The 12,882-nt window shown below is 46.1% G+C and overlaps 1 protein-coding gene across 2 annotated transcripts in view; it reads right to left on the bottom strand.

Annotated features, from left to right (window-relative positions):
* The window catches only part of chchd6a (coiled-coil-helix-coiled-coil-helix domain containing 6a), a 135,259-nt gene that overhangs the window by 80,286 nt on the left and 42,091 nt on the right, over positions 1–12,882 (bottom strand). For both annotated transcript variants that reach the window (XM_063209532.1, XM_063209533.1), the window contains one exon: positions 10,815–10,898. In XM_063209532.1, the coding sequence (XP_063065602.1) occupies positions 10,815–10,898 (84 nt within the window). The remainder of the gene's footprint in view (positions 1–10,814; positions 10,899–12,882) is intronic.

Below are 12,882 nucleotides of genomic sequence, written 5' to 3'. Positions count from 1 at the left end.
AAAAGTGCCAGGGCCCTATTTCTCCCCCAGTTCAGCTAATTATGAGGGGCCCCTTTAAGCCAAAAGTGCCCAGGCCCTATTTCTCCCCCATGAGGGCCCCTTTAAACCAAAAGTGCACGGGTCCTATTTCTCCCCCATGAGGGCCCCTTTAAACCAAAAGTGCACAGGCCCTATTTCTCCCCCAGTTCAGCTAATTATGAGGGGCCCCTTTAAGCCAAAGGTGCCCAGGCCCTATTTCTCCCCCAGTTCAGCTAATTATGAGGGGCCCCTTTAAGCCAAAGGTGCCCAGGCCCTATGTCTCCCCCAGTTCAGCTAATTATGAGGGGCCCCTTTGAGCCAAAGGTGCCCAGGTGCCCGGGCCCTATTTCTCCCCCAGTGCCGCCCTGGTGGCAGGTGAGGTGCGGTGCGTACGGGGCTCTGCTTTAGCTTGCTCGCTTGTTGCCGTGGCGGTGGCGGCGTGCAGATTTGTAAGCCGGTACGCGAGGCGACACACACAGAGATATTTCCAGTAAGCAGGTCCCCACTCGCCAACGGCATGTCACAGCGCCTGTCAGCATTTCAGGCAGGATTATTATCTTGTACCCACGTCGAGGAGCTTCAAAGTGTTTTTGCAACCAGTGACAAGAAATAAGAGGGGTGGAGCAGCGGCGGCAGAGAGAGAGAGAGGGAGAGAGAGAGAGAGAAAGAGAGAGAGAGGGAGAGAGAGAGAGAGAAAGAGAGTGGAAGTAGAGGTGGAGGAGAGGATAGGAGAGCGAAGCAAATGGTGAGCTGGGGAGGGAGAGAGAGAGAGAGAGAGAGGGAGAGAGAGAGAGAGAGAGTGAGAAAGAGAGAGAGAGAGAGAGAGAGAGAGAGAGAGAGAGAGAGAGAGAGAGAGAGAGAGAGAGAGAGAGAGAGGGGGGAAGTGGAGGTAGAGGTAAGGGAGGAGGTGGAGGCAAGGGTAGAGGTAGAGGAGAGGAGGAGAGGAGAGCGAAGGGCGGGCTCCTGAGAGAGAGGAGGCGCACAAGAGGAGGCAAGGCTGACTAGAGTGGTGTGTGTGTGTGTGTGTGTGTGTGTGTGTGTGTGTGTGTGTGTGTGTGTGTGTGTGTGTGTGTGTGTGTGAGAGAGAGGCAGGGCTGACTTGAGTGGTGAAGCCAGTGGAGGGCTTTGGAGGGATTAGCAACCCCCCCCTCCACAACCCCCCCACCACCACCACCACCCCCTAATTCAAACAGTGGCAGTATGTGACTGTTTGTGACCGTGCAATATTTTCTGTTCCCGGCGTCTTCGGGAAGACTTTACAGACGTGAGGCGATTATGTGTAAAAAGTCCCCAGGAAAAACACGTCCCCCCACCCCCGGCACCACCGGCACCACCGGCACCACCGGCACCACCGGCACCACCGCCAAGATAAGAGTCCCTCACCAAGCTCCATCCAACCATCCCTGAGAAGCCTCTCCTCTCCTCTCCTCTCCTCTCCTCTCCACCTTCTGTTCCACATCTCCTCTCCTCTCCTCTCCTCCCTCCTATCCCCCTCTCCTGGGCTCCATTCCTCTTCTCTCCTCCCCTCCCCTCTCCTCTCCTCTCTTCCCCTCCCCTCTCCTCCCCTCTCCTCTCCTCCCCTCTCTGTGCGGTGCGACACAGTACCTGGGCAGGCCAGATAGACTTGCTTTCTCATAAGCGTCTGACATCCACTCCTGAGTGAGCAGCACAGAGCAGAGCAGCGCAGCGTGCGGAGTGAAACAGGTTCAGCTGAGAGGCGCCATCATCACAGCTGCAGCTGCCACCGCCACCGCCACCGCCTCCGACTACCACCTCTCTCCCCTCTCCTCTCATCTCCTCTCCTCTCCTCCCCTCTCCTCTCCTCTCCTCTGCCTTCCTCTCCTCTTCTCTCCTCCTCACCACCTCTCTCCTCATTTCCTCTCCTCTCCTCTGCCTTCCTCTCCACTCCTCTCCTCTCCTCATCTCCTCTCCTCTCCTCCTCTCCTCTCCTCATCTCCTCATCCCCTCTCATCTCTTCATCTCATCTCCTCTCCTCACCTCTCCTCTCCTCCCCTTTCCTTTCCTCCCCTCTCCTCTCCTCATCTCATCTCCTCTCCTCTCCTCATCTCCTCCCCTCCCTCCTCTCCTCGCCTCGCCTCTCCTCCCCTCTTCCTCTCCTCTCCTCTCCTCCCCTCTCCTCTCCTCTGCTCTCCTCTCCTCTCCTCTCCTCTCCTCTCCTCTCCTCATATTCTCTTCCCTCCTCTCCTCTCCTCTCCACTCTCTTCTCCTCTCCTCTGCTCTCCTCTCCTCCCCTCTTCTCATCTCCTCTCCTCCCCTCTCTCCTCTCCTCATCTTCTCCACTCCCCCCTCTCCTCTCCCCTCCCCTCTCCTCTCCTCTCCTCTCCTCTCCTCTCCTCTTTTCATCTCCTCTCCTCTCCTCTTTTCATCTCCTCTCCTCTCCTCTCCCCTCCTCCTCTCCTCTCCTCTCCTCTCCTCTCCTCTCCTCTCCCCTCCCCTCGCCTCGCCTATCCTCTCCTCTCCTCCCCTCTCCTCCCCTCTCCTCTCCTCCCCTCTTCTCATTTCCTCTCCTCTCCTCTTTTCATCTCCTCTCCTCTCCTCTCCTCTCCCCTCTCCTCTCCTCTCCTCTCGCCTCGCCTCGCCTATCCTCTCCTCTCCTCCCCTCTCCTCCCCTCTCCTCTCCTCTGCTCTCCTCCCCTCTTCTCATCTCCTCTCCTCATCTTCTCCACTCCCCCCTCTCCTCTCCTCTCCTCCTCTCCTCATCTTCTCCTCTCCTCTCCTCTTTTCATCTCCTCTCTCCTCTCTCCTCCTCTCCTCTTCTCCCCTCCACTCCCCTCCTCTCCTCTCCTCTCCTCTCCTCTCCTCTCCCCCCTCTCCTCTCCCCTCCCCTCCCTTCTCCTCTCCTCTCCTCTCCTCTCCCCTCCTCTCCTCTTTTCATCTCCTCTCCCCTCCTCTCCTCTTTTCATCTCCTCTCCTCTCCTCTCCTCTCCTCCTCTCCTCATCTTCTCCTCTCCTCTCCTCTTTTCATCTCCTCTCCCCTTTCCTCTTCTCCATCTTTACCCATGTGACAGCAGATGGGACGACCAGACAATGCCCACCGACCACATTATCCACAGTCCACAGGGCTGGAGTGGCCAGAGGGCATACAGGGCATTTGCCCTTCTCCTTTCTGTAATGGTACCAGTCCTCATAGCGCTGCAGTAAACCTCTCCAAGTCAGATTTAAGTATACATTTTGGCTGCTGGGATCAAAATAACTGATATTAGATTCTTACAAATGTTGTTAAATTGTCTCTCTCTCAATGCCTGTCGGACTGGTCTTGTGACTGAAAATGCCCGGCCCGTTTTTTTCATCCCAGTCCAACCACTCCGAGTCAGATTTAGATATAAATTTTGGCTGTTTGGGTCAAAATAACTGATATTAGGTGTTGTTATCAAATGTTGTTACAGTCTTCATTGTTTCTCTCACGATGCCTGGAGGACTGGTCTTGTATTGGTTGAAAATACCCGGCCTGGTTTTCCATCGTAGTTCCCGCCCGCCTTTGGTCCCCTCACTGCCGTCACATGGCGCCTCAATCCCGATGGCAAACACTTCAGTTGCCACTGGCTTGCCAAGCCTCCCTGATCCCTTTGGCAAACGCCGAGATTCTTGTAATGAGGTAAACATAAATAGCAGGACATCTGACACACAGATATCCTCTGTCACACAGACACAGACACAGACACAGAGGAGAGGAACATTTGTGGCGTTCGCTTGGGAAGAAGGGGAACAGGAGGGGGAAAAAAAATTGCCATGCCGCAATATTCATGATGATAGGTTTGTAATTAGCACTTTGTCTCTGCTATGAAGCCAGGCAGCCATCTCCTGTGTCGATCCAAATTGCGGACAGACACTGACGCAATAAAATGCAATCGCACCTGGAAAAAAAAAACGCTGCAAGCAGATATGCCTAAGATGCATGGAATCACTGCTTTTTTTCTAATCTACTATATACAGCCCCCTACAAAAACCTCAGATGTCCAACTTCAAAGATGGTCATCCAGGGGTCAGAAATGAAATGTCGAAAAACATGATATAGTTTAACGTGTAGTTTCGACTAGGGCTGGGTAAAATAATCGAGTTAATCGATAATCGATCGAATCGAATCGAAATTCACATAATCGATTCACAGGGCACAAAATCGATTTTTTTTTGTTCTTTTTCTTTTTGTTTAATTTAGGTATATGGAAAATACCCAGTAGGTATTAGTCAATTAGGCCTAGGCCTACTTATTACAAATTAGCAATCTGTTAACACGGTCAAGCCACAGCCCTTTGACATTTTTATATAAAAATAGGCAACAGCATCTTTTGAGGGAAATCCTGGCACCAAGAAGGGAACGGATTGAATCGATTCAAAATTAATCGAATCCAATCCAATCCAATCGTGATTAATCGACTCAAAGCCCTAAGAATCGAAATCGAATCGATACAGGAACATGGCTGCGATACCCAGCCCTAGTTTCGACCGATGTGCACTGAATCAGCTGACCCCAACTGGCACCACACTACAGTCAGGTTCATAATCACAGGTGGAGAATGAATCCCTCTACAACCACATGCAGAACGAATAAACAGCAGACACTAACTCTTTAGTAGTAATTCTGTTTTGATCAATTTATCAGTGTTTCACTGGTTGTGTTGGAATGGTCTTTGAAACATTAGACAGTGCAATTGTTTACTAATTGGCCAGAGACAAATTGCCTACCTACTGCAGAAAAGTCACAGGAGGCTAATCATCCGTACAGCAAAGCTATCATGAGCAAACAAGACCATGTTCTCAAAGCAGAGTCCTTGTGCACAACCACTATGCGTAGTAAAAGTAATCCAAGTAAAGGGGGGATAAAACACTGCACACTGGTCTTCTTTGTTGGTAGTTTATTTGGTGAACAAAGTGTTTTGCTGTTATGGGGGTGCTGTGGCTTGGGCTTGGGCTTACATGCCCATGGGGACCCCGGTTCAAGTCCGGCCGGGGTCATTTCCCAACCCTACCCCATCTCTCTCCACACTCACTTCCTGTCGCACCTTCACTGTCCTATCCGGAATAAAGGCCCAAAAAGCCCATAAAAATGTTGTTGTTTATTTCCAGAATTCATGCTGCCCACTGACTAATGTTACATTTTTCATGAATACTTACCACCACCATCAAATTCTAAGTATTCATTATGACTGGAAAAATTTCACTGCTCTTACATGAAAAGGGGGATCTTCTCCATGGTCCGCCATTTTGAATTTCCAGAAATAGGCATTTTTAGCTGCAAAAATGACTGTACTTGGACAATACTAGAAAATATTAGTTTATTACTTCGTAAACTTTCATGAAAAGATCTAATTTGGCAATAGTCAGCCCATTTCCAATTCGCAGCATAGTTGCAGTACCCTTTTTTGACCATTTCCTGCTCAGTGTCCCTTTAAAAAAAAAGTGTTTTGCTGTTACTTCATCAGGTGAGCTTTTGGTTCACCAAATAAACTACCAACAAAGGAGACCAGTGTGCAGTGATTTATTCCCCCTTCAAACAATACCGTGTACATACAGTAGTGTACTAGTATTTCCCCTTGAAAGTCTTTATTTCCGCATTCAGTATTTCCCCTTGAAAGTCTTTATTTCCGCATTCTTAAGGCAGTCGGATTGTGGTATCCTGCCTGCACAACACGCTGGGTTCAAATGGGAACAAACACACAATTCCTCACACTGTGAAAACTGTAAATATACCAACTTATAACGGACACGGCAAAGTATCCTTCTGGAGGAGGTGCCATTACGATTTATCACAGGGAATGACAATTTTCGTGCTTCCCATACCAAAAACTCCCATTTAGAGTTAGGGCTGGCTCTCTGGAGTAACTGGTTGAGAAGTCAGAACAAAAACAACTCGTGTGCAATCAGCTTCTCTCTGTCAGAATTAGCACAATAACACGCTGGGCTGTGTTGCCTGCGGACAGAGAGAGAGAGAGAGAGAGAGAGGAAAAAAAAACATGCTATTTGCCTGCTGCACATGGATGATAAGACCAGAGAGAGAGAGAGAGAGAGAGAGAGAGAGAGAGAGAGAGAGAAACAGACAGTCAGATAGAGAGAGAGAACAAGAGAGCAAGAGCGCGAGACAGAGCGAGAGAGAGAGAGAGACAGACAGAGAGACATAGAGAGACAGAGAGAGAGTAAGAAAAGAGGGACACCAATTGAAAGGAGAAAAAAAAAATCACAAATTTTCTGACTTGGTTTGCCAGTTGTCAGGTGACTCGCTCGGTGGCTTTTGCAGAAGTCCTTTCTGCTCCACTGCACCGCACACCGCACTGCACTCTGCAGAGCAAGCCCTCTCCATTGATTGGCTTTTTACCGCTTCTCTTTTAAACCAACGGGGGTCAATCAGTTCACTGAATAAAGTCCTTCAAGTGAGAGAGAGAGAGTGAGTCGCCATCTTAATCTCAACAGTTTGAGCCAACACACCGAGAGAGAGAGAGAGAGAGAGAGAGAGAGAGAGAGAGAGAGAGAGAGAGCAAGAGAGAGAGAGAGAGCCCCTTGGGGAAGGTCAAGACTAAACATTGATACTGAATAGAGGGGATAACGTGGGTTCTATTCTTTTTTATTTTTATATTTTTGGGAGCTTTTTATTGCCTTTATTTGACAGGATAGTGAAGGTAGTGACAGGAAGCGAGTGGGCAGAGAGAGATGGGGGAAGGGTCGGCAAAGGACCCGGGCCAGGAGTCGAACCCGGGTCAGCCACATAGCATTTGAGTGCCCTACCATTTGCGCCATGGTAGGGCCTGGGTTTCTATTTTCAAGTGAAGCTACGGCTGGGGGTGGGACTACACCCGGAAGAAAGATGTAAGAAAATTGCCAATTCCCATTCATCTCTATGGGAGTCTTAAGCCAATGCATCTCTTTGCCAATTCTTGCAGAGTCTACTCTATTTTGGGCAAACGGTAGGGAAGATGCCTCGCAGATCAACCGTGGATGCTTGAAAACCGTTGAATGGAATACAATACAAGGATAAGAAGAATGTATATATGTACGTCAGTGAGTCTAAAACAGTGATTCTCAAAGTGTGGTCCAGGGACCACTGGTGGTCCGCGACAGAGCTCAGGTGGTCCGCAAGGGGATTTCTACTATTCCAAGACAAGCAACCAGTAGGCAATATTTGCAACATTAATACAAAGCTAAACATAGCAGAAGTCTTAACATCACAATAAGGCAGGCTTGCAATGTGAATAAAAAGTAAATGATCTGCATCAAAATTAGCAGTGTCAAATTAGCAATCGTCAACTGTCAAGTCAGTGGTCCCTGAACATTTTTGGGGACACAAAGTGGTCCTCGGTCTGAAAAAGTTTGAGAAACACTGGTCTAAAACAAGCCATGATAGCCCTGAACAATATGACACTCTCACAGGCAGATGCCTGTCTTCCTCAACAGGCTACATTTGCAGCTACAGTTCCATTTCTACTCAGAGAGCAACATGATTGCCTTATGCTGCTCAACCAATAAAACACATCACTGGCTTTCTGACTATGCGCGGTGCCTCAGGGATTCAAACTGTACAATCTGAACCAGACTCTGCATGCCTTCTTCTAGTGAGCAATACCATCATGCAACATGGGGCAGGTTGGGCCGAGTCCCACCAAGGGGAGATGGGCCTAATTTCACAGCTAGGGTAGACGTGGACATTATTTCCGGCCTCCCTGAAGATTTTTGGCTTATTGCATTTTATCAAAAACTATCAAAAATAAGGTTTTTTCCCCCCCTATGGTCCGAAACAAGAAACATCACATCTAATCAACAATGTCCATAATTGCATGCACATTTGGTCATCGTAACGCACAACAAACAGCCGTTGTCAGCTGTAATCCACACCCCCCCCACCAGGATTTACAGTAGGCAGACCTCACTTGTGATTAGGTCAGGCAACAAGCTCTCCCTATACAGTACAAGGCCAACGAGCGGATAGAATACCACCCAGAGGATGCTGCTTTACACCGAAAAGCAATTTAACAATTTAATACCTTTGATTCAACTTTCTTTCTCTTCAACTTGCTCAATCATCATCATCCAGACAAAAAATGGATATTACATTCACTGCAATGGTACAGTAGGTCTTTTCTTATATCAGAAAATGTGTCCTCTAACGCGCAACAAGGAAGGTCTGAATTCATCTGGAGAAAGCTTGTCAAAATCTCACCCCCCCCCCACCCCCAAAAAAGGGAAAGGCTGAAGAGGTTCGCTCCCCTTTCACCGCAGTGTCTTCATCATTCATTCTCGCCTTTGCAGACAGACATGTAGTTCTTCAACTTTTTCCAGAAGTCATTTTCAGTTTTTTTTTTGCCCAAACTTTGATTACTGGTTGGCAGCACTGAAGGGGGGTTTCATTTGTGTGAAATGTCAGGGATTCAGATGGGGAAATGGGGAGAGTCAGAGGTCCCAGAAACGTCTCTCCTCTCGCACGGCACGGCACACCGCCTGCATCCCAAACAGCAGCCGTAATGATGGAGGGCAGGGGCGGATCTAGCCATTTTGGGGGGCCCTAGGCGGAATATAAACACGGGGCCCTCAAAAGTCATTACATTGACATCACATTCTGTGTTTTGGTGCTATTTTAGTGTTTTGTCTCACATATATCTTCAATTGCTCTCCATAAGTGACAAATTAAGATCAGGCGTATTTTTGTGTGTGTGTGTGTGTTTACCAAGACTGGTGTGCCAGTAGTGGGCCTCCTATGGAGGACAGATTTGGTCGGGGCCCTTGGCAAATGCCTAGGTTTGCCTACTGGAACGTCCGTCTCTGGATGGAGGCACCGCGGAGCAGAGCAGAGCAGAGCGGCGCAGAGCGGAGCGGAGCGGCGAGGAGCGGCGGCACACTATCTGTGGTCTGTTTTTACCCTGTTAGGCGAGGAAGCGAGGACGAGGAAAACACACTCGAGATGATTCGACAGCCCAGGGTCCCGGGGGAGACCGTGACCATTATCACCGACATGAATGTTTTGACTTTAGTGAAGGGGGGTGGGGTGGGGTGGAATAAATAAATCTGTCTCGTTCGCCTCTCCTCTCCAGATGTGTGATGCATTTCCGAATTTGCCCTAGTCGTTCAGTAGATAGGGAAATTATTGTTGGACTGATGCAAAATGTATGTTTGGGGGATCGCACCATGAATATATAAAACCTGATTGAGGAGGGTATAACAATTGTGCAAAACCACCACCACACAGAAAAGTCAATATGACGAAATACAGAGGATGCTCTACAACGAAAAGGTAGAACCATTTAATATTTTTCAGATTTATATTAATTGCACCTTGCCAGAAATCAGATTACTCACTAGTAATGGTGCTTCTCTTTCAGGAGTAGAGACCATATCCATATTTTAACATTTACCGGTGATACGTGTTTGAGAAATTTTGATTTTGGAGGTTATGTTAGTGACAGCATTGCTCAATGCAATGTTGTTCTTTGCAGACTAATTTTACTGGCTGTGATGATCTGTCTAAAATGTCCTGAATTTCATTTTAAGATTGTAGAAAATGTGCTCTAAGATGTGTTATGCACAAAGCCAATAGGTGTATATTTTTTAAAGAGAAGTTAAAGAGAGAAGGGCAGCAAGCTTAGAGGGACCAATCTACATCAAATATTTTTAAATAACGTGTATGAAAGCTACACTGCTAATTTACATTTGTACGGTAATAGCTTGGCGGATAACTGGCTTTTTTCAGAGTCATTTCTATGCCTTGACCATTTACTCGACTTGCATAATTGCTAGTGTCCAAAGCTGCTACTTCTGAGATTCGCAATGAATTCTGATCATAGAACGCTTTCACCTTGCATTACCATGCGTTAAGATTTTTCACAATTTGCTGGAAAATAAAGGTTGCTCTTCCTGCTTTAATAATAAATGTAATAATAAATAAATAAATAAATAAATAAATTCATTCTCAATTAATCATCTAACCCACACATAATCATTGCTTTCGGCTGCGAGAGCAGTGTGTTTATAAAGACATGTCCTCTTCAGATGTATAAGGCCAGACAATGGCAGACAGAACACTATATTATTACACTGCGGTGCTCTTCGCACTGGGGGTTATGGATTCTGGGAGCTATAATTAAATCAATTATAAATGTTAAACTTGAACAAATCGTTTTCTACAACAAGTATATATCTATGCAAAGCACACAGCATACAGCAGCGAGTCCATTTTGTAAACAGACCACACTTTTGGCATTCATTCTCCAACATTTGTCTGTGTGTCGTATGTCTGGAAAAAAATGTGTATCTATTTAAGAAAGAAGCTCTTCCTCCACTTGCGGCATGGTACCACACACTCCATGGTACCACACACTCCAAACATCTTGTGTCTGTGTGGTGACTACGGATCACCGTCTGAATACAGGATAATTTATAGTTTTTTTAATTACTATTATTAATCAGAGATAGAGTGTGCCATGTAACTTGTTTGTCATCTAGTTTGTTGGACATACATCAGGGCTATTCAACTGCCGGCCCTTGGGCGGCAAGGCTCTGGCCCCACACGAGGTCAGAACAAAATGGCAACCTGTTCGCTATCAGTGTCCTTGCATAATTTGCGACCACTAACACTTCAGGTTAGGGATATTTCTCCTATGCATTCACATGAGAGCGTGATAGTAGTCATAGTAGACCATCACAAGGCTACCAAGAAATAGAGAATGTATGTGACGACGTGATCTGATGAAGGGCTTGCTGCTCAAAACGTCACATATCAAATAAGAGATATGGGAACTTAGCGTCGCGGACCTTATTTTCACGGGCAGATTTCCATGACGGGACACTCTACTCACCCTCTTCTCCAGCTGTGATATCTGCTCCTTGTAGAAGGCGTCCATGGTCTTCAGTTCCGACTCCTTCTTCTCCAGCAGCTTTCTCTGCACGACAAGAGGAGAGAGATGACAACACTTTTTATTAGAATGTAGTTTATCATATGTAGTTAAGAGTATTATGGACACCTACCATACGTTTAGCAGCATAGGCGTTCACAGCAGTGGTGTAGTCTACCTTTTTATGGTGGGTATACTGTATATTTGAGCATTTTTCAAAGTGGGTATACTGTATATATTTGTGCTATTCTAAATAATGGATCAATTAATTTTATGTGGGTATACTGAAAACCCTGAAATTTGGAAGTGGGTATACTCTGTATACCTGCGTTCTACGTAGACTACACCACCTGTTCACAGAGGAGAGTTGGTGCTGCCTACAGCACCGATTCTTATGCCCTACTAGACAAAACATGCCCTTGAAAGTGTTTTTTGGTAGGGGTTTGTTACTTAATCAACAAGTATCCTAACCCTAAGGTACCATGCAATTTTGCAGGTACTGTATATGCATAATGCGCTTACATATTGTAGCTAATTCATGTCGGGGATGTTAAAATCAAGTGTAACCCATGTTTTTTTATCGAGACACTGTGACATTTAAAAAAAACAACAACTTTACTTTCAAACCACTTCTCACACAGCAACAACCTCCCCGAAAACGCTATAAATAATCACGTCACAATGGTTGTCCTAATTGCGTTGGCATGTCTGCCAGAACTCTGGAGAAAGTGAAAGTGGACATCTGGTGTTAGCTCTTCTCCACAACAGAAGCAGGAAGGGGATTAGGAGAAGGAGGAGTATTTCCAAAACAAGCAAAGAGAGAAAAGGAAAAAAATTAGGGGGATGAAATCCTGAACCAATACGGGACTTAGCGGGAAAACAAATGGGCTATGGTCTGGTCAGACAGACATGTGGAGTAGAGAGAAGAACTGGTGACTATGACAGGTCAAAAGGTCAAAAGGTGACATGAGAGAGTCGGGAGGGACAGAGGGCCTCGTGTCAAGTGTCAGATTATTACAATATTTGTGTTGCCTTTTTCATTATTATTTTTGTGACAGGACAGTTGGAGAGTGACAGGCAGCCAGTGGGGAGAGAGAGACGGGGAAGTAGGGCTGGGCAATATGACGATATATATCCTTATCGTGATGTAAAAGTGTCTATCGTGACCTTTCTCCTGCATATATCGTTTATATCGTGATAGTAATTTTAGCAAATTTATACAATTGAATATCATTTAATTACATTTCACGTTGTCACAATACACACTATAAGTTAATGTAACTGTAAAAAAAAAGAATAAAAAGATCCATTTCAAAGAAAGGTTGTTTTGCGACATGGAAAAAATAAAGAGCAAATAAAGAGAATGATTGAAAACGTATGGAATTGTGGTATATCGTGATATACCGGTAAATCGCTATCGTGATATAAAGTAATCCATATCGTGATATTGTTTTTCTTCCATATCGCCCAGCCCTACAGGGAAGGTTTGGCAGAAGCAGAGATTCTTTTATAGAGATATGCCAATGTAATAGGTTGCTATGGGCACCTAACATGACCAGGTTCCGGTCTGCCTAAAGGGGCGTGTCATAATGCTCCTAGCATTGAATAGAACAGTCCTTAGGTCTGCCTAGGTCTGCCTAAAGGGGGATTTCCCCCCCAATAATAGAACCCGGAAACAATGGGCCAATGGAACCTCTCTCTCTCTACTCTCTCTGGCAGAAGTCTTGGGCCTGACTCGAACCCGTGTCGCCGGTGCAGTAGTCTAGTGCCCACCTGATTGAGTCACAGCTGGGCCCAGATTATACAATGTTATTTTTTTCTTTTCCAATTGTTTTTTTAATTATTATTATTTTTTTTTATCTTTTTATTGAAAAGTCAGAGGTAGAAACAATAAAACATCATCATTGTAACAAAAGACTTTTCATTTTTTAAACTTTATACACACTCAAAAAGCCACCCCCCTCCCATCCCTCCCCCCACCCCGACTGGACCCAAAAATAATAATAATTATAATATCAATTAATCAAAATAA

Source organism: Engraulis encrasicolus, chromosome 10, assembly GCF_034702125.1.
Source record: "Engraulis encrasicolus isolate BLACKSEA-1 chromosome 10, IST_EnEncr_1.0, whole genome shotgun sequence".
NCBI classification, from domain to species: domain Eukaryota; kingdom Metazoa; phylum Chordata; class Actinopteri; order Clupeiformes; family Engraulidae; genus Engraulis; species Engraulis encrasicolus.
The sequence above is the reverse complement of the archived record's forward strand: the minus strand, read 5'-3'. Positions and strand labels throughout refer to the sequence as shown.